General features: G+C 50.8%; 2 protein-coding genes across 4 annotated transcripts; both read right to left on the bottom strand.

Moving 5' to 3' along the window:
* Positions 1–6,290: 6,290 nt before the first annotated feature.
* LOC109247710 (C-C chemokine receptor type 5-like) lies at positions 6,291–9,346 on the bottom strand. Of its 3 annotated transcripts, XM_053897525.1 has the most exons (3): positions 9,249–9,296; positions 8,344–8,494; positions 6,291–7,429 (listed from the first exon to the last, which is right to left on the bottom strand). In XM_053897525.1, the coding sequence occupies exon 3, from the start codon at positions 7,416–7,418 to the stop codon at positions 6,360–6,362; it is 1,059 nt and encodes a 352-aa protein (XP_053753500.1). In that variant the 5' UTR covers positions 7,419–7,429; positions 8,344–8,494; positions 9,249–9,296; the 3' UTR covers positions 6,291–6,359. The 3 variants fall into 3 exon arrangements, with proteins under 3 accessions (XP_053753500.1, XP_019272108.1, XP_019272111.1); XM_019416563.2 differs by lacking the exon at positions 8,344–8,494 and having other exon boundaries at positions 9,249–9,346; XM_019416566.2 differs by lacking the exons at positions 8,344–8,494; positions 9,249–9,296 and adding an exon at positions 8,775–8,876.
* Positions 9,347–14,717: 5,371 nt separating this feature from the next.
* CCR2 (C-C motif chemokine receptor 2) lies at positions 14,718–23,779 on the bottom strand. Its single transcript, XM_053897523.1, has 3 exons — positions 23,484–23,779; positions 23,214–23,322; positions 14,718–19,205 (listed from the first exon to the last, which is right to left on the bottom strand). The coding sequence occupies exon 3, from the start codon at positions 19,192–19,194 to the stop codon at positions 18,073–18,075; it is 1,122 nt and encodes a 373-aa protein (XP_053753498.1). The 5' UTR covers positions 19,195–19,205; positions 23,214–23,322; positions 23,484–23,779; the 3' UTR covers positions 14,718–18,072.
* Positions 23,780–26,121: the final 2,342 nt, after the last annotated feature.

Genomic DNA, 26,121 nt, shown 5'->3' with positions numbered 1-26,121 from the left:
GCTGCAGAAAGTGAGCTGGGTTGCCCACCACACTGAGGAGCCTTCTTTAGGGGAGTGCAATTCCAATTTGAAGAAGAAATAGCCACTATTAGGAAAGTAGCTAACGGTTCCAAGAACTTCCGCGTGCCAGGCACTGCCTTAAACCAATGTGCGATTTCTCATTAAATCCTCCGTACCAACGTATGAGGTAGTAGGTATTGTTATCGGCCCCATATCACAGATGAGGAAACGGAGGCTAGAAGCATTACAACTTGCCTAGGAATCCCTGATCCCAGAATCCAAGATGCTTCTTGGATACTTACTGTATGCCAGACTTAGCCTTGTCCGTTCATAGATGCATTGAATGTTTTAAAATGAAATGAAAGGAAAAATCCAGTCCCGTAGTCACATTAGGCACGTTTTGCACCAGTCTGGAGTCATCTCCGTCGTTACAGAGCGTCCTTCTGGTCAGGGCTGGTGTAGATACTATATACCGACATAACTTTCAGATGTTAATAGACGTGAATAGCATCCAGAATGACAGGAAAGGACTCTGAGGTCCACAGAGGGACTCTGAGTCACCTCCCCAAGCTCCTACAGCCTCAAGGCTGGACCTCAAATCAGTCTGACTTTGAACTCCCCACTCTTTTGTCCACCAGGCTCCACTTTCCACCCTTTGGAAGGAGTGAGATAATCAATCAACAGAGAGTCCCGATTTGATGATCTGTTGGAAAAAAAATCATAATTGTCTGGGGCAGCTGGGTGGCTCAGTCGGTTGAGCGTCTGAGTTTGGCTCAAGTCATGATCTCGTGGTGTGTGAGTTCAAGCCCCCACGCAAGTCTCACTGCTGTCAGACTGTCAGCCCGTTTTGGATCCTCTGGCCCCCTCTCTCTGCCCCTCCCCCGCTGATGCTCTTCCAAATAGAAATAAATATTTTAAAAAAATCATAATTTTCTTAAAAGGGGTTTTTGAGGAATATTAGCGAGTGGAAATAAACCAAAGCACAGGAATTCTAGGGTGAATACAGGCCGTTGCTGTTTTGAGGCTGACTTGTTGCTTTCTCTGCAGGATTATCGTCGCCTTACCCAGGGCTCACACAGACTTCCAGAGTTTTCCAGGTCTTCAGGGATAATGCTTTACTGGACGCAGTTGAAGGGATGGCTCCCGGAGGGACAAGGAAATGGGGTGGGGAGGGGTGGGGGGAGAACTCTTTTGCCAACATAAGCAATACCAATATTCATTTGTAACACATCGCAAACAGACCTTTTCTACCCGAGAGACTTCTTCTGTCTTGAATTTGAAGCCACCAAGCTCCGCGTGGGCAACAGACACCCCATCTTTATTTACTCTTCACTTGGAAGGGACGGGTTAAAACATAATCCGAAAGCAGATATACGTTTAGATATTTTACGTTGCCAACTAAAGCTAGATGCATATGCTTTAAAGACCAGCTTGTGGGAAGACGCAGTTAATGTTCTGCTGGGACGATCGAGGAGTCGAATCCGGACCCTTCCTGGCCTGTGTGCCACCCACTTCTAGGCCGGCAGGATTCTTCCTCAGACAGCAGCCCGCATCCAGCAGGCTCGGTTTGATGGGCTGTAAGCAGTGGTTTCCGAAGTTGGCTGCGCTTAGAGCTTCCTAGAACCCCGAGCTTCTGCAGACCCATCAAATTGGAGTGCTGCGGGTGGGGCTGGGTATCACTATTTGTCCAACTCCCCCAGGTAACTCCAAGGAGCAGCTAAGATTAAGCCAGCGGCCGTAAGCATGGTCCCCACGAATTCCGGATCCCGCTCTCCCTCATCGACGTGAGTGCCGGCTGTCAGGGGAGTTAGAACGGCTCCCACCTGCTCTCCTCAATGGCGCATCGCTGGCTGGCAGGTGCAATGGGGGGAGCCTGTGAAAACTGAGGCCAGGCCTGTTATGTCACACACCTATTGTGTCAGTGCGTCTGGCACTGGGGGCGGGCTCCGCTCTTCTTCCATAAAGTGAGGGGTCGGGCTGACTGGTCCTTAGCAACCTTCCTGTTTTCAGACGATGCGATACCATTAAGAGGAATCGAAGTGAGGGGAACACAGTAATAGAGAAAGGGAAGTGTGAATAAAGAAGAAATCCACCCACACCGCAACCGTATTGGATCGCTTCGAATACTAGGTACCCGCAGCCATTGCTGGATACACATGGGAGTCACGCGAGACGGGCTCGTGGCATTGGATGGCGAAAAACGCTTTGTCACAAAACAGTTTGTGACTTTGTGGCAAGGCTGTGGGTTCAGGGATCCGCAGAGTTTGGCCCGAGAGAGCTGGGACCTTCAGTTCACCGCAGGCATCGACTTGTGTCCTCCACTGGCGCTCCTTTTCCTGGTCAGTGAGTCGAGCATTATCTACCCTGAGCTGCTGTGGAACCACCTCTCGTCCACAACAGGAATGGTAGCAGCAGAGACCAACATGAACCAGCCGAATGTATAACCACCCGAGTCAAGGCTGGCTGCGGGACGCCCTTGTTGGATACCAAGGTGACCACAGGGAGGCAGTATAGCCCAAGATTCTCAATGGCCTGGAAGGCCTTTCCGTTGGTTCCTTTGAAAAGACTTTCAAGCGTTTAAAACACGAGTTACCATCGTAAGAAAAAGAAACTCAACCAAGTTCCTGAAACATGACGGAACCACAATGCCACAGAACTTATGATCAAATTAAAGTAGTGACAATATGAAGCCAAAAATAAGTAAGCCTTGGAAAAAACGCTTGTAGAAAAAAACCTAAGGCACGGCGCGCCCGGCTGGCTCAAGTCAGTTGAGCGTCCGACTCATGATTTCAGCTCAAGTCATGATCCCAGGGTCGTGGGATCAAGCCCCAGCGTTGAGCTCTGCACTGGGCATAGAGCCTGCTTAAGATCCTCTCTCCCTCTGCCCCTCCCCATATGTGCTCACTCTCGCTGTCTCTCTATCTAAAAAGAAAAAGAAAAGAAAAGAAAATATGGCACCGTCGCAACATCTATCTACAGAAATATTCAACTTTGACTGTGTTTCAGGAAAATACCAAGCAAGACTTTCATAGTGAGTTTTACTTAAAAGCAAAAGAACTCTGTTTCCTCCCGGAAGCGGCAGCATCTCAGGGTGTGGGAGCTCTCCACGCCCTCAGGTTAAGCAGGGGGGTGCGAACAAGCTATGAAGGAGAGCAGTCAGGTAGTTCACGGCCACGCCCCTTGCTCACATCTCCACATCTCCTGTGCCTTCATCAGAAAGTCAACAATGAAACTCCGATGTTCCTGTTGAGGAGTCTGTCCTTCCCTTGGATAGGAAAGCAGTGACCTGATTTAATCACAACAGTGGCGAGACTGGTAGCCTTTTAGCTGGAGGTATTTGGAATCTTGGGATGCACGTGTGAACGGAATCCTAATGTCTGAATTTGCACATTTTCCCTCCTCACTCTGGGCGTTCACTTTACTTGGACTTTATCCGTGGCCCATATGTAACTCCCTCCATGACAGACGCCCCTGGGCCGGGGAGCAGGTGTCTTCACCCAGGATGTGATGAGTGGAGTCAGAACCTGAACGTCACGATGAGTTCAAGCCTGTTTGTCAATCTAAGGACTGGGGCAGAGGAGGGGTGGGCCCAGGAGGGCCCACAAAGTGAGGGGCGTGGGGTGGATGGAACTGTGCCCCGGACCCTTCCTCTACTCCGACTCAGTCCCCTCCCTCCCTCCCTTGGGTCACGCCTCCTGTTGAAGGAGGTGGAAGGCAGTCTTTCCGGTTGTTAAGGAAAAGCTGTCCTAAAACTGGCTCCAGCTGCCCTTGCCGTCTGCTCATTCCCCGGATGTCCAAGTGGGACCGTGACCTACCTGGTCTCAAGACCAGCCTGCCCCAGGCTGTAAATGCCACCTGGACCAGTCGCCTCTTCCCGGAGCACCTGTTCTCTCTGGGGATAAGAGACACGTGCACAGAAAGCCAAACGTCAAGGACAAATCCATGGTCATCACTGCAATTACAGGCAAGTTTTTAGAAGGGATTTGAAATGAAAGAAAAGCGACCTTTATAGCAGCCAGGTCCTCGCGTGTCATGTGTCTGCAGTTTGGGATTACAGAGCAAGGACCAGACTGTGACATCGTATGTCTTCTTCATTTTCTTGTTGTAATTTTTTTTTTTTGAGTTTAGTTATTTTAAGAGAGAGAGAGAGAGCATGCACACGTGCACATGTGAGCAGGGGAGGGGCAGAGAGAGAGAAGAGAGAGAGAGAGAGAGAGAGAGAATCCCCAGCAGGCTCCGCACCATCAGCACAGGACCCGACTCAGGGCTTGAACCCATGAACCACGAGATCATAACCTGAGCCAAAATCAAGGGTCAGATACTTAACCGACGGAGCCACCCAGGCGCCCGGCTTTCGCAGTTTTGAACGCTATTCTCTAAATGTGCGCTTGACGGAAAGAATAGGAATCAAGTCAGTTATTTTACAGGGCGATTTTTTTACTGGGCAAGGGTTTTCTTCCAAGCGATTTGTAACTTTCTATATACATGAGCCGTATCACATCATACATGATACATATACTACACCCAAAGATATCAGAGTGCCTTTGAGTTGACCCAGAGGCTAGGTCATAGGATACTTGTGCCCTTGAAACGACCTCGAGAGCACTTCCGGTTGCTCCCCGTCGACACCCGCGCTCTCAAGGTCATATTTCAGAGCTGAGAAACATCAGTAGCACCTCTTACTATTCAGATACCTTCATCCTGTGAGGGGGTCTCACTGCTTTGATGTTGCCTCACCTAATCTCTCCCAAACGGTCTTAGCTCCTCCCGGGTTCCGAACCATCTCGGGCAGGTACAAAAAAGTACAAGGAGCAACGGCCAAACACGAAATCATGACCCTCTCTTTGAGAGGAAAAGATCCCTTAGTGTTCGGGGGTGTGTCGGGAGAAGGCGTCTGGAAGGAGAGTCTCAAGCCACCACACTCAGCCTGAAACACCGAGTTCCGTAAAATGGTGCTTCTCGGAGCTGAGTCAGCTGGAGGCAGCCTGTTTCCAAATGAATCTGTCCCTTCTCCCCTCTGCCCACTGCGAGTTAACTCCGGAAGACAACGCTTAGGGAGGCAGTGGTGTGTCCTGGGCGGGCAGAAACTTAGTCATCCCGGCTTCCCTCCCCCCCTCTGGGGCTTCTTTGCTTAATGCTTATAAAAGTCCTGGATGTTCATTAACTACACAGTCGGCCCCTGGATGTCATAGCTGACGTAAACGTGTTCCCAGGCCTCAGACTCCCCGCATTTCCTAAACCTAGTGTTTCCAAGCCCCCTGGAGACGCCCCCTGGTTGGAGCTGGGTTGGGAAGGACAATTCCAAAGGCAGGAGCGGCCACCGCTAGGGAGCCCAGGTTCTGTCTACGGAAGGCTGTGTTCAAGCTGGCAAAACCAGAGGCTTCCTCTTCCACCGGCCCCTCCTGGTTTCGATGCAAGCCTTGGCCCCTTTCCATGCCTGAGGTTTCCTTAAGGGCATCTCCAGTCCTCATGCGTGAAGCCTAGAGGTTCCCTCTGCCTCCCCACGGCCCCTCACCTCCAACCCCAATCCACCCCAAGTTCTGTTGACTCTCACCCTGCATGCTGCGAGGGTGTCACCATCCCTGGTGCCTGGACCTACATGGAAAGCCTCCTCGCCTCACCCGACCTAAAGGCTCACCTTTCTAGGCCATCGTTCGGCCGCGCAATGAGCTTTCGGCGACAGTGGCCGGGGATCCCCCCGCTCTGCTCTGGCTTTGACAAGCGGTGCTGTGCACGCTCCCTATGGTCCGGGCTCGCCTTGCCTTTCCCCAGCCAGTGCCGACCCCCCACCGCAGAGCCGCCCCGCGCATGTGCGGGGCCTGCAGGCCTGGAGCTAACCTTCCTCCCCTCTCCCCTTCTCCCTGAAGAAGCCTTCGCAGCTCTCACCCGGTCCTGATCGCCCGTGGAACTTACCAACCACACCCTGGAGGGGAGATCGCTCTTGGAAGAGCTCGTTTCTTAACAGATCACCCACAAGCACCTGCTTTCAGCGCACTTACAACCTGCACCTGTTGCCTCGAGCAGATCAGAAACCGTACAATATGCATCTTGATTGGTTTTGTTATTCCTGTCTGGGTCACCAAACTCAAGAATTAGCAGTTCTCGGGATTTTTTTTTTTTTTATAACGAAATTTTTGCAGCAAAGGAAGAGTTTGCCAATAAGTTGTTGTGTGTGGAGGGGAGGTGAGGGGGTTTGCTATGTCATCAACATATATTGATTCGGCTTTCCAGACGTGACGGGCTTAAATGGTGGGATAGATGCCAGGTGCACCGATGACTCTTAGGCCCTCTATGACAGTAACTTCCCTTTTAAAAGGGTCACTCCCGCCCCTAGGCTGTGTACAAACACCTGGTCCAGGTCACAAGCCGACAGAGATTTCCTGCTCTCCGGTGGATCGGGTGTAAACGGAGCTCGCTCTGTCGGGGGCCTTTCCCCGGAAGATAGGACAATGTTTGCAGAAGCGCCTGGCGATGTGCTTTTGGAAAAACACCAAGAGGTAGCTTCTGAACTTCTCCCCGATGAAGGCGTAGATGATGGGGTTGATGCAACAGTGCGTCATTCCCAGGGTCTCCGTCACCTGCATGGCTTGGTCCAGTCTGTTGGAGCTACTGCAGTTATTGAGGCCAAAGGATTCCGGGAAGGTGCTCAGCAGGAGGACGATGTTGTTGGGGGCCCAGAAAAGAAAGTAACCGATCATGATCACGAAAATGAGCTTCACGGCCCTGTGCTTCTTCTTCTCGTTCCGACACCGGAACAGGGTCCTGAGGATGGCGGAGTAGCAGATGATCATGACGAGCAGGGGCAGGACCAGGCCCAAGATGGTCATCTTCAGTGTCTGGAAGTTCTTCCAGAAATGATACTGATTGGATGGAAAATGAGGGCTGCACGTAAAACGAGAACCCTCTTTTTGGGATCTGCTGAAGATACACCCCGGCAGAGAGGCGACCACGGCCACCGTCCAGGTGACCGCGCTTGTCACCGCCCCAAAGGTGACCGTCCTGGCCTTTAAAGCGAACACAGCGTGGACGATAGCCAGGTACCTATCGACGGTCAGGAGGATGATGAAGAAGTTTCCGCCAAAGTAACCGACGTGATAGAGCCCGGTGACCGTCTTACACATCACATCCCCGAAGACCCACCCGTTGGCGGCATAGTGGGCCCAGAAGGGGAGGGTGAAAAGGAAGAGGAGGTCGGAGATGGCCAGGTTGAGCAGGTAGACGTCAGTCATGCCCGTCAGCTTTTTGCAGTTGATGAGGATGAGGACGACCAGCAGGTTGCCCACGAAGCCACAAATGAACACGAGTGAGTAGAGCGGAGGCAGGAGCCTGGCTGCGATTTGCCTCACGTCGGTTTTCTGGCAGGGCTCAGACAGCTCATATTCAATGTCATAGTAGGGGCTCGTTGCTTGGTAATCCATTTTGCTCGACGCTGTGAATAAAGAAAAAGTGATCGTCTATGATACCCCAGAATGTACTTGGTGGTGGTCCGCCATGGGTGCAAACCATCTTATCCATGAACAGGCTTTTCAACATTGGTACATAGGTTTCTACATTTAACGGAGCTCCCTTGTTTGGCCAAAAGAAAGAAAGAAAGAAAGAAAGAAAGAAAGAAAGAAAGAAAGAAAAAGAAAGAAAAGGAAAAAGAAAGAACTTTTTCAGGAAAAGGAAGGATCGCTATCACCTCTGCTCACTGGACAGAGACCGTGACTCTTGGGGGGGGGGGGCGGTTCACAAAAGCATCGTCTGACCCAATAAAACCTGGCGCTCTGTAGCCACGTGGGACGAATGAAGCTTAACAATGTCAAGAAACTGACTCAGGCGCCGTCTAACACTGTCTTACCGTCTCTGCTGCAGCTGCCTTCCCTGGGGTGAGCTTATACAGAGCGTCCCCTGGAGTGTGTGTTGCTAACCATGGACGGTTCCCAAGGGCACCCTGTGGGCCAACAACTTCACACCCATTCATTCAGTTAATCCTCACGGTCACCCTATGAGTCAGGTCATGTTATCGTCCCCATTTTGCAGATTAGAACTCAAGGCACAGAGAGGATGAGTAACTTGCCCAACCACACACAGCTAGAAAGCAGCTGATTTTGAAGGCAGGCAGCCTGCACTCTCATCCAGCAGCTACCTAGTCTCTCGCTTCTTGGTGAGGGAAGTGGAGTGTGGTATCGTCAGCCTGGCACCTCGATGCGGTCCGGATGAAACGGGCCGCTGCCCAAGTCCCCCGAGAGGGTCATAGCAGCCAGTAGCCCGCTATAAAGTCCAGGCTGCCATTCTCACGTGTAGTCTCAAGTTCATGTTTACAGTTCCCGAATTGCTATGATTAAGAGCTCCCGCACATACCCAAGCAATCCAGGTAGAAAACATCTCAGGTGCCACCATGCATATTCTGGGTTTGCTCAGCCCCTCCATGACCCGCTGGCTAGCCTGGTCTATTTCGGTTCCACTTCCTGGTAGAAGTTTCTTTAACAAATCCTCATGGGTTTCATGCTTCCTGTCCCTCGGGTTAGGTAGCAAGGAGACACATACAGAAAATTTCACCTTAAATTCTGAGCCAGAGCAAGAACCATACATTAAAGGACACGAAATGCGCTGTAGAGCTGGTATAGTAAAGGGAAAGTTTATTCGATATTTGTAGTCCAATATGAACTCGGACAATTTTTACCCTTCCCTCTTTTCTGAGAAAAACAAACAAACGAAAAACTGGACTTAGATACAACTCGTCTTGGACATACATTCACAGGGCATCCTGCCTGGTCAGTTTCAGTTCTTACCAGAAGATCATTCTGCCAAGATTTTGGCCAAGAATCATCTGTCTGAAAAGATTTCTTTTGAAAGGTGAAGTTTCTTCCTTCCTTCCTTCCTTCTTTTCTTTCTTTTTCCTTCCTTCCTTTTTCTTTCTTTCTTTCTTTCTTTCTTTCTTTCTTTCTTTCTTTCTTTCTCTTTCTCTCTTTCTTTCTTTCTTTCTTTCTTTCTTTCTTTCTTTCTTTCTTTCTTTCTTTCTTTCTTTCAAATATTGCTCCCTTTACAACAATCTTTCATTCACAATCATGTTTTGTATCTTTGATGTTATCACAGTCTGAAACTGATTCTAAATTCTAACTCTTTTCTCCTCTCGAAGATTATGTTTTAAGATAGCTCTATGAGCATCTGGTGTGTGTCCAGTCTTCTAGGGTTTCCTGTAAAGCTTTTTACTCATCACAGAAGCCGAGCTAACTAACAGACAGAGTGGCTGAGGGATGACTTACCAGGAGGGTTCTTGTAGGGGAACGGATGTCTCAGCTGCTCTGGCTAGCTGAGTTGTGCAAATCAAACATATAGGCAGCATAAAAGTAGGAAATGCATGGTTTCTACTGAAAGGGGAAGGCGGAGTTTTAATGAATAAGTACATTTCAGGGCCAAAAAAAAAAAAAAAATCAAACAGTTCTTCTTCTTCTTTCCTTTTCTTTTTAATTGAACTTAAAATAGGTCAGAGACTAGATTTCTGGCCTGAAAGTTTATTTGTGGGCTTCCCTGACGACACTATTTTCTTTTGTTTTCTGCTCATGCAACTACACAGAGTCTGTTAGAAAATAGAAGGACTGAGGGATATTAGCACTAGAAAAACATTCACATTTATCGGGTCAAACCTCCTCATTCTGCCCAAAGAAATTGCTGCTTCAGAGGCCAATGATTTATTTGTATAAGACCACAGGGCTTATCAATGGTGAGGCTGAACAGTTGAGATTCTGATTCTCTTAAGACTTGCCTGCAATGAAAGCCACGGAAACCAACTTGAAATTGATAGGGGATGCTTCACGTGAAGCCCGTGGTCCCCTTTAGCCACTGTCCCCCCCATCCCCTGCGCCCAGCCCAGCCCACACCCATACCTCAGGCCCCAGTACTATTTTTCTCTGCAGACAAAAACAATTGGTCAGAGCACAAGCGGGGAGGGGCAGAGAGAGAAGGAGACACAGAATCCGAAGCAGGCTCCAGGCTCTGAGCTATCAGCTCAGAGCCTGACGCGGGGCTTGAACTCATGAACTGCGAGATCATGACCTGAGCTGAAGTCGGACGCTTAACCGACTGAGCCACCCAGGTGCCCCTAAAGGGCTTTAACTGTAGGCTGTCATGTGAGCAAAACACATTGCCCATCTTCCTTGGGGTCGGATATATCGTGGGGCACGTCGTTACGAATTTCCTCTACCCGGTCGCTATTTTGCAGCCCTCCAAACCGGCTGGTGTTCGTGAGCGCCTGCACCATGCCAGATACACAGGCAGCAGAGATCCTCTCTCCAAACAAAGTCTATCTGTAGTGATGAGAAATTTCCCACATAAAGTGAGCAGGAACTGACCAAAGAATAGGGTCAGGTTCAGGATTCTAGGACAATACCACCTGTAGGCACATGGAGCTTTCTTGGTGGTTGGTTACTTACCTAAAAACCTCAACTGTTGATGGCAGAGCTGAAAACATCGAGGGGGAGCCAGCCTGAGCCTCAAGAGCGCCCTCTGGGGTCTTCCGTTTTTGTCCACGACAGAATCAGAAGCGTTGGCTCGTGTGGTCTGAGAAAAGGCGGAGGAGACCCCAAACCTGGGGGGCGCAGCATAATGCAGGGCTAAGCAGGTGGCCTCCGCAGCCAGCCTGCCTGAGCTTGAAGCCCGGCCCAACCCTCAGCTTTCTCTTCTGTGGGATGGGCTGAATAATGGGTTGCCTCATGGGTTTGTGGGGAGGGGCTCATGAGGCACCCGCATCCAGAATTTGGCACATAATATACACTCGATAAACATCAACCCCCTAGCTACTCATTCCGTGATCCTTTCCTAGGGAGAGTTTATTTTGTAAACGGTTAACAAAATTGGTTCCCTGGGGTCCTTGTCTAGAGGAGGGTAGTATCAGCAAACTGGAAGCTGAAAGAGAGAAGTTAATGACTGGCAGTTGGAGAACAGGAGGAAATGATGGCTGGGGGAAGGCAGAAAAGCTACAGAAATAGCCCAGCAGCAACCAACCACCCATCCAGGGCGTACGCTTGTGTTACAACAGAGCCCAGCACTGGTCATCATAACCGGGAGAGCAAATCGGGAACAAAATCTCCGAGTTCATCCCGTGCGCGTAACTCAAGAGGGAACGCGTAGGACCTGGACCCTGCAGACCTGCTCCAGGGTTACGTCCCGGCATCAGCCTTTAACTACTTGCCTCTGAACAAGTTTCTGAAACTCCTCCAAGCCTTGGTTTTCGTATCCTTAAACACGGGGCAACACACGCACACACACACACACACACACACACACACACACCAACCAACCCAACACACAAATCTATTCGATAGGTCTGTGGTCAAGATCAAAGGATATAACAAGGGCAGAGTGTTTCCCAGATATCAGCCCTCTGTGGGCTACTTACGTGTGCTGTATACTTTGCAAAAATGTGGGTTCACAAAACGGGTAGCAAATGAATGGATATACAATTTCGCAGAAAACGGGGAGCATAGTTTTGGGTCTTCTGAGACCAGCTTTGTCTTCGCTGGTGCTGTGTGGACGCGTGGAGCTCTCAGATGCTGCCGAACGATGTTACATTTCTGCACGTGCCCCTGGCTGGCTTTCGTTTTCACCACCAGGGCTGGGGCTTTGCCCTGTGTTCTGCGTGTCCAGCGTCAGGGCGGCTGAGGATGTGACGGCAGGCTTGCCCCCAGGGGGCAGTGTGGAGCAAGTTTGGAGTCCCAGACTGCGCTGCCTTTAGCAAGAGATTCCCCTCTGCCCTTCCACTTCCTCATCTGTCAAGTGATGCCCTCGATCCCCGATCCCCGGGGGTTCCGAAGGCAGCTCCCCCCTTCGGTACTCTAGATGACCGTGTGGCCATGCCGGTTTGGACAACACGCACTGGAGGGGAAGCGGGGTGATGATGCATATATGGGCTGAGACAGGGAGGCACAGCTTAGTAGGTGTCTTGTTTATGCCTCTCGGGTTTCTGGGTCCAGGGGTGGATTCTGGCCATCTCTCAGGATGGAGTTCATCCCAGGGAGTCACAAGCAAGTGAGGACCCCTGGGCACTTCTGCAGTGTAGAACCAAGGGAACATTTCAGTCTGTCTAATGTATGAAGTTAGGGTAAACAAAACAACGGAAAGTAAGGGAAAAAATCAGACATAGGCTTACGATCTCAAAACAGTCCTTTTTTTTTTTTTTTAATGTTCATTTTTGACACAGACAGAGGTCACGTGGAGAGGTGGCAGAGAGAGAGGGGGCCACAGAATCCAAAGCAGGCTCCAGGCTCTGAGATGTCAGCACAGAGCCCCATGCGGGGCTTGAACTCACGAACCCTGAGATCCTGACCTGACTCAGAGCCAGATGGTTAGCTAACTGAGCCACCCAGGTGCCCCTCAACACAATCCTTTTAAACATGGGATGTGTCTCAATCCAGACTTTTTCCCACGTATACCTTTTGGTTCATTTTCCCACACATATACCAGTTGTACATGCTTCTCTCTCTGTTTTCTTTCTTTCTCTTCTCTTCTTTTCTTTTTTCTTTTTTTGCTAGAGATCACAGTATAGGCCTTTCATCGGGTTATTAAAAAAAAACGCTCCCTCTATGTGACTCTTCCATTGTTATTTTTATGGTGGATTTATTTATTTATTAATTACTCGTTTGTTTTTATGGCAGTATAATTTAGATGCAGCAAAGTGTACCGATCCTAGGTGCACAGCTTGGGGAAGTTTCGATATGCACACGCCCACATAACCACCTTCCCCCTCGCCGATCGAGGTGATAGGGAATTGTCCCATCGCCCCAGAAGGTCGCCTTGCGCCGTGCCCAGAGGTAAGGGCCACTCTGACTTCTGTCACCGGGGATCCTCATGTGCCTCTCCTTTAAGTCCATATAAGTGGAATCGTAGACGCTACCCTCTGTCACGTCTGGCTTCTCTTGTTCGACGGAATGCCATAACCAGACTTGCTAGAGCCTTGCTATCAGACTTTCCGGCTCCTTCCATCGGTCCGCACTATAACAGCCCGTTTCCAGTGTCTGTTGTCAGTGCTCTGTGACTCCCACCAAGGAGGACACTCCCAGTGTCCCCAAAGCCACCTTCCCCAAGAAATCCAGAGAATCCCCGTGGTCCTCAAAGAAACAGGAAGAATCCCTCCTTACTGACATTTTGTCACCTGTGTGCCTTAGCAACGATGCCTTAGCAATGGCCCGTGGCTCCCAGCACCGCTTCACCTTCTGCCTCAGACACACGATGCGGTGAGTGGGGCTGGGGGTCATCACGCTGTCCTCTCTAGCCTAACGTCTCTGTGGTCCAGGCCCTTCCCGGGATGGCAGGGGTGGGGGGGGGGGGTGGCGGTGAATGCAGAGCAATGCACCGATTAAGGGCTGTGAGAGGCCCAGGGTGACTTTGGCAGATCGGATGACACCTGAACCTCTGTGTTGAGGTCTACGCAAAACAGGATATCATGTAGGACTTTTCCTGTTGCCCTAGAACAGGCGGTTGCAGCCTGAGGCTGAGGGCAGGGAGGTGTTACGTACCCTCCAGTTCTAAGGAAACCACTGACGCCCGGGTTACCCGTCTCCCTCGGGGGCTCGCAACTGTGCCCCCAGTTGTCGTGTCAACTCCTCCCACCCCAGTCCTATGAGGAGACACATCTGGGCAGGAAAGGCTTGTAGAAAAGGGTGGGATTGGTGGGGAGGTGAGAGGGGGGCTCCTGTCCTCAAAGCCAAGGGTGTGTGGGGGTCTGAGAGAATCGTGCGAGGAATGGGGGGCCAGCACCTCCTTTCTGGGTGGGGCATCCCCCGGGCAGCCGGCCAGCCGGGCAGGTGAGGAGGGGACTGCAGAGCCGAGGTGGGACACAGGGCAGTGAGGCAGCAAGGAGGGCTCGAGGATGTGAGACGCCTCTGGGTCAAGTTCCAAACATAGTGCCGAAGTGACCACGTCCAAAGAGTTCGCCGACCGCAATCACTCACCGTACCCAGGGCCAGCCCTCCCCCCGATTCACGGGAGGTCCGCTCACCAGCCCGGATACCTCTTCCCTCACGACAAGCTGCTTCTTGGTGACCTCTGGTGGCCTTTGTGCTGCTGGCTAATCTTCCCTGAAGCTTCCCTGAAGCCCTGGCAAATCTTCCATTTGTTAGGGAAACCCGGATAATGAGAAAAAGGCAAAGTGGAAGGAGGGGGTCCGGGTGGCTCACTCCCAGGAGGCGGCAGGGCCAGCTGCTTTGAGCGTCGCGCATCGCGGATGACAGCAGGGGGGAGGAGGGGCTCTGCCAAGCCCCCATCTCCACCAGAAGTCTTAAGACACCCATCCCTGGGAATGATGATCTTCCCTGACGTCTGCTTGACTCAAACCGCCCACTCAAGTGTTCTCCTCGGGATAAAGACAGGGTTTCCGCTTCTAGAATGGAGAGGGTTGACAGCTTTTACGTGGCACTTTCCCTGGTGGCACTAAAATCCCACTGTAGCTATTACCGCTATGATGTAGGGCTTTCGTCGAGTTAGCTACCCTCTCCTCTGGGCTCTCGGATGATTTCACATCGACCTCTATCTCCGTACTCTGCACTGTGCCTGCTGATTTGCAAACACTCCATCCTCCACCCCTCCACGCCCCCACCCCCCACCCCGCGTCCCTGCACTTGGAGGTCTGAGTACGTGGGAATTGACACATCGTCCTTATGGACCTGCCCCAGACCGGTACGTGACGGATCCCCAGGCATGCTTGTCACCCTGAATTCCAGGATGGAACCACAAACAGATACTTTTCCAAATTTTATTTAGAAAGCCACCATGTACCGTATGTACTAATTCGCTTTTGTGCTTCTTGGCAAACAGCCCCCGCGGCCCGGTGGCTTCAAACAGCGAGCACGGACTGCTTGCCCCTGTGACGCGTGGCTGCCGTGTGCCTGGGCTCTGGCCGTGTTCTCTGCGTCTTCCTGCTGGCTCGCCACAGTGCCTGGTGTGGCCCGGGACGCACCTTCCGGTGGCTGAGAAGGGGGAGTCAGGGGCTCCGCCCAACCACTCTACCCCTCTGTGTGGCTGAAGCAGATGTCCCTCCCCTCACTCTTCGGCGGCCGAGCCTCCTGGGGAGGGGGTGGGGGGGGGGACACCTGCAGGGCACACTGTCAGTCACACGGCGAGGACGAGAATGTGTAATCGCACAGGGGAAGGAGTGAAAAGCGAAAAATAAGACAATCTAAGGTTTATCATTATTATTATTGTGGTTAGAACACTTCACACGCCTTCTACCCCCCCTGCCAGATTTTTAAGTGTATCATACATCATTCTATCTACAGGGAGAATGTTGGAAAGCAGATGTTTGGAATTTGACACCTTGTATAACTGAAATTTGGGACACTTTGGTAGACGTATAGAGAAAACGCATCATATACATGCAGTGGAATATTCCTCAACCTTACAGAGAAGGATGTCCTGCCTTGTGCGGCAACATGGGTGAACCTTGGGGACGTTATGCTGGGTGAAAGAAGCCAGTCGTAGGAGGATGAATGTTCCACGATTCTCCTTCTACGGGGTGTCTAAAATGGTCGGAATCGTGGATGGGGTGGTTGCTAGAGGCTGGGGAGAGGAGAAAATGGGGGGTCGCTAATCAGATTTTTAAAAAAATTTTTTTTAATGTTTATTTATTTTTGAGAGAGAGAGAGAGAAAGAGAGTGAGCAGGGGAGGGGCAGAGAGAGAGAGGGAGACACAGAATCAGAAGCAGGCTCCAGGCTCCGTGCTGTCAGCCCAGAGACCTATGGGGCGGGGGGGGGCAAACTCACGAATCTTGAAATCATGACCTGAGTCAAATTCAGACACTTAGCCAACTGAGCCAACCAGGCGCCCCCCCCCCAGATATATATATATTTTTAAAAAACAATATAGTGCGAGCATTGATTCATTTTCCAAATCATAGCTTTAAAAACCCCAATATTTCCATCTCATCACCAAAACAAAATTTCATGCATTCATTCAGATGATACAAATACCTGAAGGCGAAGCAGGCACTCCCCTCTCCAAACACACGCGCTTCTTTCCGGAGCCTTCTCTGGCTGTGAAGCAGGCAAGTAGAAACAGAGCAACTTCCAGCTCCCGGGTTGCCAGGTTCCAGAAGCCCCGTGTTTCCTGCTTGCACCAGATCCGAAATGCACTGGGTACCTGCATGGCTATTTTTCACTTGGCTCCGCCGAGATAAAAGTCTTTGCTTCCTTAAGTGACCCAACGCCCCTCCTTTACAAATTGGGTTTCAACGTTCGATTAGGGCTCCGTGCGATATAGGAGCTCCCAATCCAAACCGGACAGTCTGAGCCTCAATAAGGATACCTACAAAGCACCGAAGCATCCAAACAGCATCAAACCCCTGACGTCCTGGGCTGCGCGAGGACACGAAAGAGATGTGTGGCAGTGAGTCCGGGAGAATAAAGACACAGCTGGGAAGGCAGTTGTGGAGTAGGTGCTGTGATCCCCATGATACTAGTTAGACACCAATCACTAGGCAGCCCGTGGATCACAGACCCGACTCCCCGATCGACACTATTTATGCTGCACTGGTAGTGTTCCCAGCAGCCCGCGCTCCGACATTTTAAGCTCAAAGCCAGATTTCGGTGACTAATACGGTATTTTCAGACTTGACCTAAGAGCAACTCTTCAAATGACGCTTTGCCCCATTTACAAGTTGTAGTTTTAGGTTTACTTCTATTTTTACTCGAGGGTGATGATGACGACGATGAGTTTTATTTATTTTTTTTACGTATCTGAACTCTACGCCTGTATCCAAAAATGAGGCGCTGGAAGGTAGTTTGCAAAAATGCTTTTCCCCAGTCCTTCTAGAGTCTTCCACCCTGCCCCTGCCTGGTGGGTTAGACCCTGACGTTCACAGGCCGCCTGTGACGTCCAAGGCAGGGCGTCTGTCACGTCTGCCGGGCCCCTTCTCTGTCCTGGCGACACACCCCGGGGCCCACACCTGTCGCTCCCTATCTCGCGGGCCCACTGAGGAGTTCTGGGTGCACCATTTTCTACTCCCCACGGCTAACTCTCCTGGGGGCCGGGCAATCCTCTGGGCACCAGTGATGCGATGAGGCCTGGGGGAGGGCGGCAGAAGGGGCTAGGGCAGCAGGAAGCAGGGACAGGCAGCAAGATCCAAAGACATGAGGCCTCGATGGGTTCTGATGCCTCTTTCCTGGCCTTCCTGCTCTCCGATTCTGGAAAACACTGCTGGGGCAGTGGCCTCACACACCCTCCTGAGCTCCTGATGCAGGAACTAAGCCTTCACTCCTTCCTGTCATCACTACCTGCACCCCCCTCCCCCACCGCCCGCCTTTCCCTGGTTACGACCCGACGAGGGCTCTTATTTTTTCATCTCATTATAGATTACGTGTATTTTATTAACCAAGAACATTCTTACATTTTTACATCGGGGGAGGTGGCACGTGAGACGCGTGTGAACAACGGGGCATGGGGTTTGCTAGATTTCAGGTGTAGGGTGCGTGGTTATCACAGATAAATCACAAAGAAGCAAAAATGTGTCCCGTGCTTGCACCGGAGAGGATGATTGGACCCAAAGTAAGCTCTCCGAGAGTTGTTATGGTTCCCAGGCTCTGGGACCCGGGGGTGGGGGTGGGGGGGCTTCCAGGCGGGGCTGGGGACAGTGCTGCTGAAACCTTCCTCCTCACCCAGGCTCAGCCATGCCCGCAGCTCCCTCCTCCTGGCACGGCCGGGACCCCACACGCCATCCCCCTGTGCCTGCTCAGCCCCCTCCCTGCCTCCAGCTGGGCCCCTGACCAGAGAGAGAGCACTGCGGGGCGAGTGAGGCGCAGGTGAAGGCTGGGAGAGGGGCATAGGCATTCTCCAGATGTGGCGTTTCCCAGGAACTGGGGAGGAGCTCTTTGGAGAGTCACGGTCTGCACCCGCAGTTGTTCTGGAACATTCCCTGAGCGCCCGTTGGCCGCACAGGGAGGGACGAAGTCTGTCTTGGTGCGTCTGATCCTGAGCTTCCCGTGGGCACTTGCCTGAGAGGCTCACGGGCCTCCCTTCTCCAATGGACCCCCGAAGCCTTTTATCACATGCAGTTTTCCGTCCCCCCCCCCCTTGACGGTCGGAGGCAAACTGTTACTCGTTTACAAGCCCGCGGACACCTCCTGCTCGCCTGTGGAAGGCGTGTATGTGGAACTCACTCGATCCGCGGTCTCCCCGTAGAAGACCGGGCACTGTTTGCAGAGATGCTTGGCGATGTGCTTTCGGAAGAACAGGGAGAGATGCCTTCTGAATTTCTCCCCGACGAAGGCGTAGATGATGGGGTTGATGCAACAGTGGGTCATTCCCAGGGTCTCCGTCACCTGCATGGCTTGGTCCAGCTGACTGGTGCTCTGGCAGTCACTCACGTTAAAGGATTCCGGGAAGGTGCTCAGCAGGAGGACGATGTTGTTGGGGGCCCAGAAGAGAAAGTAAACGATCATGATCACGAAAATGAGCTTCACGGCCCTGTGCTTCTTCTTCTCGTTCCGACACCGGAACAGGGTCCTGAGGATGGCGGAGTAGCAGATGATCATGACGAGCAGGGGCAGGACCAGGCCCAAGACGCTCCTCGTGACTGCGTGGAAAGTCTTCCATCCTGGTGAGAAAGAAGGGCGGCAGGAGTAAAAAGAGTCTTCCCACTGCAATTTGTTAAAGACGCACCCCGGCAGAGAGGCCACCACGGCCGCCGCCCAGGTGACCGCGCTTGTCACCGCCCCAAACGTGACCGTTCTGGCCTTTAAAGCGAACACAGCGTGGACGATAGCCAGGTACCTATCGACGGTCAGGAGGATGATGAAGAAGTTTCCGCCAAAGTAACCGACGTGATAGAGCCCGGTGACCGTCTTACACATCACATCCCCGAAGACCCACCCGTTGGCGGCATAGTGGGCCCAGAAGGGGAGGGTGAAAAGGAAGAGCAGGTCGGAGATGGCCAGGTTGAGCAGGTAGACGTCAGTCATGCCCCTCAGCTTTTTGCAGTTGATCAGGATGAGGACGACCAGTAGGTTGCCCACGAAGCCGGAAATGAACACGAGTGAGTAGAGTGGAGGCAGGAGCCGGACCGCGTTCTGCCTCACGTCGGTTTTCTGGCACGGTGCGCTGTAATCATAGTCGTAATTGGTGGTGGGCTCCTCGTTGCCCCCCTGGTTGCTGGTGGTGAACAGAGACTGGGGTGTGGACAGCATGGGGTAGCTGAACAGGGCAAGCGTGTCGTTGTCGCCCATCTTCCTCCGCCCTGTAATCAGAGGACGAAATGATCACACACCGCGTATCGGCTGCCGTCCCCGATATTAAAAATGTCCCCGCTCCCCTTCAGCCCCGGGCCCAGCGTTCGCCTTCCTTTCACGGCCATCTCCTTGAAAGCTCGCACGCGCCCGTCGATCACTTCCCTTTACTCCTTCCAGCAGATACCGCTTGTCGACCCTCCGGCCGTTTCTCAACACCCCGGGCCTTCCCAGAAAGCCCGACTCTTACTACAAAGTTCCCCTCGCTGCATACTTGCTTTTTTTCCTACCTCCTCTGCCGGGCCGCACAGGCCCGTGACCCACTCCTGGATGGCACTGTGGAAGGGGACCCTGCCAGGGGGTCCCTGGTAATGCTCTCCTCTGACGGGAGAGAAGCAGCAGAAGCCCTGGCCCCCCTGTCCCCTTCTGCCTCTGCAGCTTGTCTTGTGAGGGCCTGGTGCTTGGGACCCTGAACAAAAGACTCAGAGGACGGAGCAAAACGAGGCAGAGTCCCAGCATCACCAAGTCGTAAGCCCTGGCCTTGAACAGCCCATCCTCTGAAAAAAATAAATAAAGCCTTGTTTGTAAGCTACGGTGCGTTCCATGTTATGTGGCTGGAAAGCCGAGAGCGTTCTCGCTGACACCCCTGTCCACCCTCTGCCTCCGTCACCCTGCCAAAGCTTCTCCTGCAAGATTGCAGTGACAATCCCACTGCTCAATGCCTGGCTCTCCTTCAGCTTTATCCTCGTTGAGCATCGGACCCGTCTGTTAGGTTCTTCCATTTAAAACTCATTTTGGGGGCTCCTGGGGGGCTCAGCCGGTTGAGCATCTTACTGTTGACTTCAGCTCAGGTCGTGATCTCGGTTTGTGAGGTCGAGCCCCGCCTCGAGCTCTGTGCTGATGGCACAGAGCCTGCTTGGGATTCTCTCTCTCTCTCTCTCTCTCTCTCTCTCCCTGCCCCTCCCTCCCTCTCTCAAAATTACTAAACATTTGGGAAAAAAACACAAACTCGCCTGGCTTCCGGGAGGTTAGTGCCTGTCTCGCACCTTCTTATTCATTTTCTTCTTTGGTGTCTCCTTCCCCCGTCTACACTGCGAGAATCCCCGGGCACGATCCTTGGCTGCCGCCTCGTTACCCATTCTCTTTATTCTCACCCCAAAGTTCTTGCTGAGTCGTGTGGTGTAATTACAAGGTTTTAGGCCCCCCGAATGCCAATGCGCTGGCTTCTGGTCTCAACTTTCAACCCCTACCTCTCAGAGTTGAGTTTCCTACTGCCTCCTGCATGTAAGAACTCACTCATTTGACCAGCATTTATTGAGCACCTACTGTGAGCCATGCTGCATTCTAGGTAGTGGAGATACAGCAGTGAGCAAAGTGGGCATCACACAGGTACCTCACATTCAACCCACCCCGAACCCAACACCCCCGGAAGCGTCCTTCAGCTGGTGGGCTCCTTATCTTGGCTACTATCCTTGACTGTCCAGGAAGCGGGAGTGGGCATTGTCCCGGGTCCCTCGTCTTCAGAAGCCTGGGAGCAGGCCTCAGGAACCAACAGACCCAGGTTCAAATCCTGCCTCCAACGACTTATGAGTTGTGGTATTTGGGGCTAACTACTTCCTCAATTCGCAGTTTCTTAATGTATAAAACGCTAGCTCTGCTGAGTGGCCGCAGAGGTGAGCGAAGAGGAGGACCGAGCGTAGCGCCCGGAGCAGGGACGGGCTCTGTGTGACCTCTGTCGCGTCTAGTGACCTTCACCTCGTAAACACCACCGGGTCTGGCCCCCCTGCCAGCCCCTACCGCCTGGCCTCGGACGCTGCTCGCCTCATCGTTGCCGTCGTCTCGCCTTGCATGCGGCTTGCTCCTGACCACGCTCCGTTTCCACCTGTCTTGCCCAGCACCGCGCTGGGAGATCGGGCGCTCCTCTGCTGAAAACCGCCAGCAGCCCCATGATTTGTATGTGGCGGGACCTCAAAGGCAATGTCCTAGCCTAGACTCGTGAGCTCCCAGCCATCTGCCAGCTGCTCCGATTCCCCTTCTCTGTGAGGCCAAACCCGCCTCCCCTCTCAATCACTCGAGAGCGTCTCATAAAACCGTGCTTGCCTCTCGACAGGCCCTTATCACACCATCTTCCATCGTGTGCTCCCTGAGGTCCAGCTCATGTTCCTGTCCCCAGCTCTTAGGGTAGCCTCTGGCTACAGGAGGCACCAAGAAATGTTCATTGAGAGACTGCGTGAAAGTCTTTATACTGAGTCTGACATCTAACATCAATAGTCTCAAGAAAGTCGATTCTTTTTCCTGGTAGTGGCTGGGAATTGGTTTTTCTCTTTGTGCACGCCCTTATTCTTCAGTTTCTCTTGTGATCGATACTTCTCCTAGGTTTTGCATTTCACCAAGCCAGATTCTTGGAAATCTGCAGCAACTAAATAAAACCTTTAATCCAGCTTGGGAAGAAAAACAACGTATCCACCACAAGGAGGACACCTGGGATCGTTAAACTGAGGGCTCCTGGAGCTCCAGGTGCTGTGCTACGTGCTTTGCCCGCGTTAATTAATTTACTCTTGGCAATAATTTTGTGAGCACGTGTTCACACATCTTTACAGTGCAGAAATTCGAAATTCGGGCACGGATGAGTTAAACGACTTCCCCAGATTCACAGGACAAGTGATAGCTGAACTGGATGTTGAACGCGGGGCTCTTCAGTTACAAAAAGACCCCAGGAGCTTCTATTCCCAGGCTGGGAGCGCAGAGACGGATGCAGAACCGGTAACAATTTTCTAGGTATCCTTGCATGCCTTGAACAGAACTTCTATGGCATTTGGATTTAAAGCCCACACACTCACCCACACGAGCATGCCCCACTCATGCGCGTACACATGCACACACACACACACACACACACACACACACTTTACTAGAAAATAAACGCCATGAGGGCTTAGGGATTCGCCTTGCAAAGACAGATCTTGGTGCCCCAGAGCCTGAGCTGGCACCCAGAGGCTGCTGAAGAAATACCATTTCGGTAAATGAATGACAGAAAACTAGCAGGCTGCAAGCTACCGAGAAACGCGATGCCCCACTGTGGACTAGCCTCCCAGGTAATGCAGCGGGAGACCTGATAGGGGGGTCCTTGCACACAGCCCCTTAACTGCAACACACCCTCTGGGCTATTCTGTAACCAACCACAGGGTTAGCCTCCTCATCTGGGTAGGAAAGTGTGCAGTAGACCCATGGTTCTCAAAGGCTGGGCTTCAGCAGCACACAGGAAATCTGTAGTCAGAAATGCACAACCCAGACCCTCTGGTGGTTCAGAACGGGGGTTGGTGGGGGGAGAGGATGGAGCGCGAGGAAGTCGGTTGCTCTGACCGCTTCCACCTTGCCTCCCCTCCGCTTTGTTTACCTGCACTGGCTTCTCAACTACCAGCCGCCTCTTCCCACACTGCTTCTCCCCAGTCACTCCAACACACCTAGCTCCTAGCACAGCAGACACTTAGCAAGGTGCCGCTTTCAAGTGGCAGGACACATCCTGAATCAGTAAAAAGCCGCCTCTCAGAAAAAGAGGTTCCTCACTTCAGCCTCCGTGGCTGTCCTGAATTGAGGCAAGGGGCCCATTGTGGTTCAGGGCCTGGACCATCACATATATGGAATATGGGGGCGGGTAGTATTTGGGATAGAAAGTTCCAGTTCTTTCAAGCCCTTGGAGGCTGGGGAGGGCAGAGTGAGGGGCAGTAGCCTGAGCATCCTTACTCTCCTGTCTTCTTCAGCGTGCTGTCCTCTCACCTGAGCCCCGTTGGGGGGGGGGGTCTCAGCCTACTCTGAACTTGTTCACTGCTATCAGAGCCTCTCCAATGATCCTGGTGCATACACCACCCTCCACCCTTTCCTCCATGAAGATGATCCCCCAGGAGCCTGGGCTATGCAGCCCTCAGGGTGCTCCCATCCCTACATCTCCAGCATCGGGATGCTTTCAGCCTGTGACTCATAAAATAATGGAAAAAAAAAAAAAAGCACCCACAACTCACCAGTGGATGGCTTCTCCCAAGTGGCCCTGGAGCGTCAGGCTTCCCAGCAACTGAACCAAAGAGATCTGGAGGTAGAAACTTGGTGTGCAGAAGAAGGAAATAATGTTTCCTGCAAAAAAGAAGGCGGAGATACACGGGCAAGTAATGTTAAAAATTTTAAGAAAAAAAAAAAAAACCCACACACAACAGTGATACAGTTCTTCTTTTCCAGCCAGGAACTCTATACCCTAGGTTGAGGACTTCAGAGTAATATTAATTTTGAAATCTTACTTATGCAACCTTGAGTATGAGTCAAGCACGCCCTGTACATCTGCTCCTGTGTCTAACGACTCTGGGGTTATCTTGTGGGTCTCTCTATCTGGAAATCTTCCTCCTCTCTTCTGCCGGTGATAATTTGCATGAAATGAGCACAACAGAACTTCATTCTTCCGAGGATAAATGCCAACAGGAGGGCTGTGGGTGATGGTGGAGACAATATAAAGAGTTTTGTGTGACCATCCACAATGGATTTGGGATCAGATTGGAAATTTTATCTAGGTACAGATTTTTAATGAAAAGGGAATGCAAAATTGTCTCTTGTATTAGAGATGTCCTTAGCAAGAAGGGCCTCAATTAGTGTAGGTTCCACTCTCCAGAAAGAAGTTTTTATAAAAGAAAACACCACTGAGAGTCTGGGAAGAGAGTAGCATGGAAAGCACTAGAAATCTCTCTCCCTATCCAGGCAACAATTGTACCGACAGAATCTGTCTGACCTAACTATTCCAGAACTCTGGAGTCTACTGAAGGCCCTGAAATGGTCAGGGGAAGGCTTGGATGATCAATTGCAGTTAACTTTGGTCATTTTTAGCTCTTGGCACAGTAGCAGCTATCCGTGCCCCATCCACTCCCCTTGGCACACATGCATAAAGATGTAATTCTGTGACACTAGCCACCAAATGGGGTGAGGACAGAGCCGTAAAAGAGCGGGGTTTTGTGTGTTGTTGATGTCGAACTGGTATAAATTTAAACTAGAATGAGGGCACCTGGGTGGCTCAGTCGGTTAAGCGTCCGACTTCGGCTCAGGTCATGATCTCGCGGTTCGTGAGTTCAAGCCCTGCGTCGGGCTCTGTGCTGACAGTTCAGAGCCTGGAGCCTGCTTCGGATTCTGTGTCTCCCTCTCTCTCTGCCCCTCCCCTGCTCATGCTCTGTCTCTCTTTGTCTCTCAATAATAAATAAATGTTAAAAAAAATTTTAAACTAGAATGTTATAACCTTGGGATATTATATGTGATCTCTGTGGTAACCACAAAGAAAATAGCTTTAGAACATACATGAAAAGAAATACAAGGGAATTTAAATATTTTGCTACAAAGAAATCAACCAAATACAAAATAAGACAGTAGGGTAGGAAAAAAGGGACAAAAAAAACTGTAAGTGTGCACATAGGAAAAAATGCCAAAATGACAGAACTAAGTCCTTCCTTATCAGTAATTACTTTAAATGTAAATGGATTAAATTCTCCAATCAAAAGATAGAGAGATGGTAGAATGAATAACAAAACAAAACAAAACCTGATCTAACTATATGTTGTCAACATGAGACTCGTTTTTGGTCTAAACACACAAATATATTGAAAGTGAAAGGATGGAGAAAAATATTAACTAAAAGATATTAAACAAAAGAGAGCAGGGATGACTATACCAATGTCAGACAAAATAGCTTTTATTTATTATAATAATAATAATTATTATCATTATTATTATTATTTTAAGCAGGCTTCACACTCAGCACAGAGCCCAACGTGGGACTCAAACTCACGACCCTGAGATCAAGACCTGAGATGAGATCAAGAGTCAGACCCTTAACCGAGCCAACCAGGAGGCCCTGACAAAATAGACTTTACATCAAAAAAAGCTTACAGAAGATAAAGACAGATGTTGTATATTACAGGGTTCAGTACAGTCAGAAGACATAACAATTATGAGTATCTATACCTAATGACAGGTCATCAAAATATATGAAGCAAAAACTGACAGGACTGAAGGGAGAAAAAGATAGTTGCACAATAATAGTTGGAGATTTCAATACCCTGTTCTTGACAATGAATAGAACAGCCAGATGGAAGATAAGTAAGAAAGCACAGGACTTGAACACACAATAAGCCGACTGGATCTAACAGACAGACATACATGGAGTACTCTATCCAAGAATAATAGCATTATGTATTCTTCTCAAAGGCACTTGGGACATTTTTTTCAGGAGAAGCTGTATTGAAACTAGACAGAGAACTTGTAAAACTCAACAACTAAACAGCAACTCAGTTCAAAACTGGGCAAAGGACTTGAATAGACATTTCTTCAAAGAAGATATACCAATGGCCAGGAAGCACGTGCTATGCTCAATACCACTGATCATCAGGGAAATAGAAATCAAAGCTACAATGAGACACCACTTCACAGCCATCAGGATGGCCACTATCCAAACAACAGAAAATAACAAGTGTTGGGGAGGGTGTGGACAGACAGAAACCTTTGCTTACTCTTATGGGGATGTAAAAATGGTACCGCTGTTGTAGGAAACGGTGTGGTGGTTCCCCCAAAATGTAAAAGTAGAATTACTATGTGATCTGACAATTCCACTTCTGGTTATGTACTCAAAAGAACTGAAAGCAGGGTCTTGAAGAGATATTTATATGCCCATGTTGATAGACATATTATTCACGAGAGCTTCAACGTGGATGAATGGACGAGCAAAATGCGGCATACGCATACTATGGCATATTATTCGGTCTTCAAAAAGAAGAAAATCCTGACATAGCCTACACCACGGAAGAACCTTGAAGACATTATGCCGAGTGAAATAAGCCAGTCACAAAAAAGACCAGGTGAGTCCACTTACATGAGACATGAGATACTTAGTCAAAACCGTCG

Source organism: Panthera pardus, unplaced genomic scaffold (assembly GCF_024362965.1).
Source record: "Panthera pardus isolate Hobbes unplaced genomic scaffold, ASM2436296v1 HiC_scaffold_8, whole genome shotgun sequence".
NCBI classification, from domain to species: domain Eukaryota; kingdom Metazoa; phylum Chordata; class Mammalia; order Carnivora; family Felidae; genus Panthera; species Panthera pardus.
The sequence above is the reverse complement of the archived record's forward strand: the minus strand, read 5'-3'. Positions and strand labels throughout refer to the sequence as shown.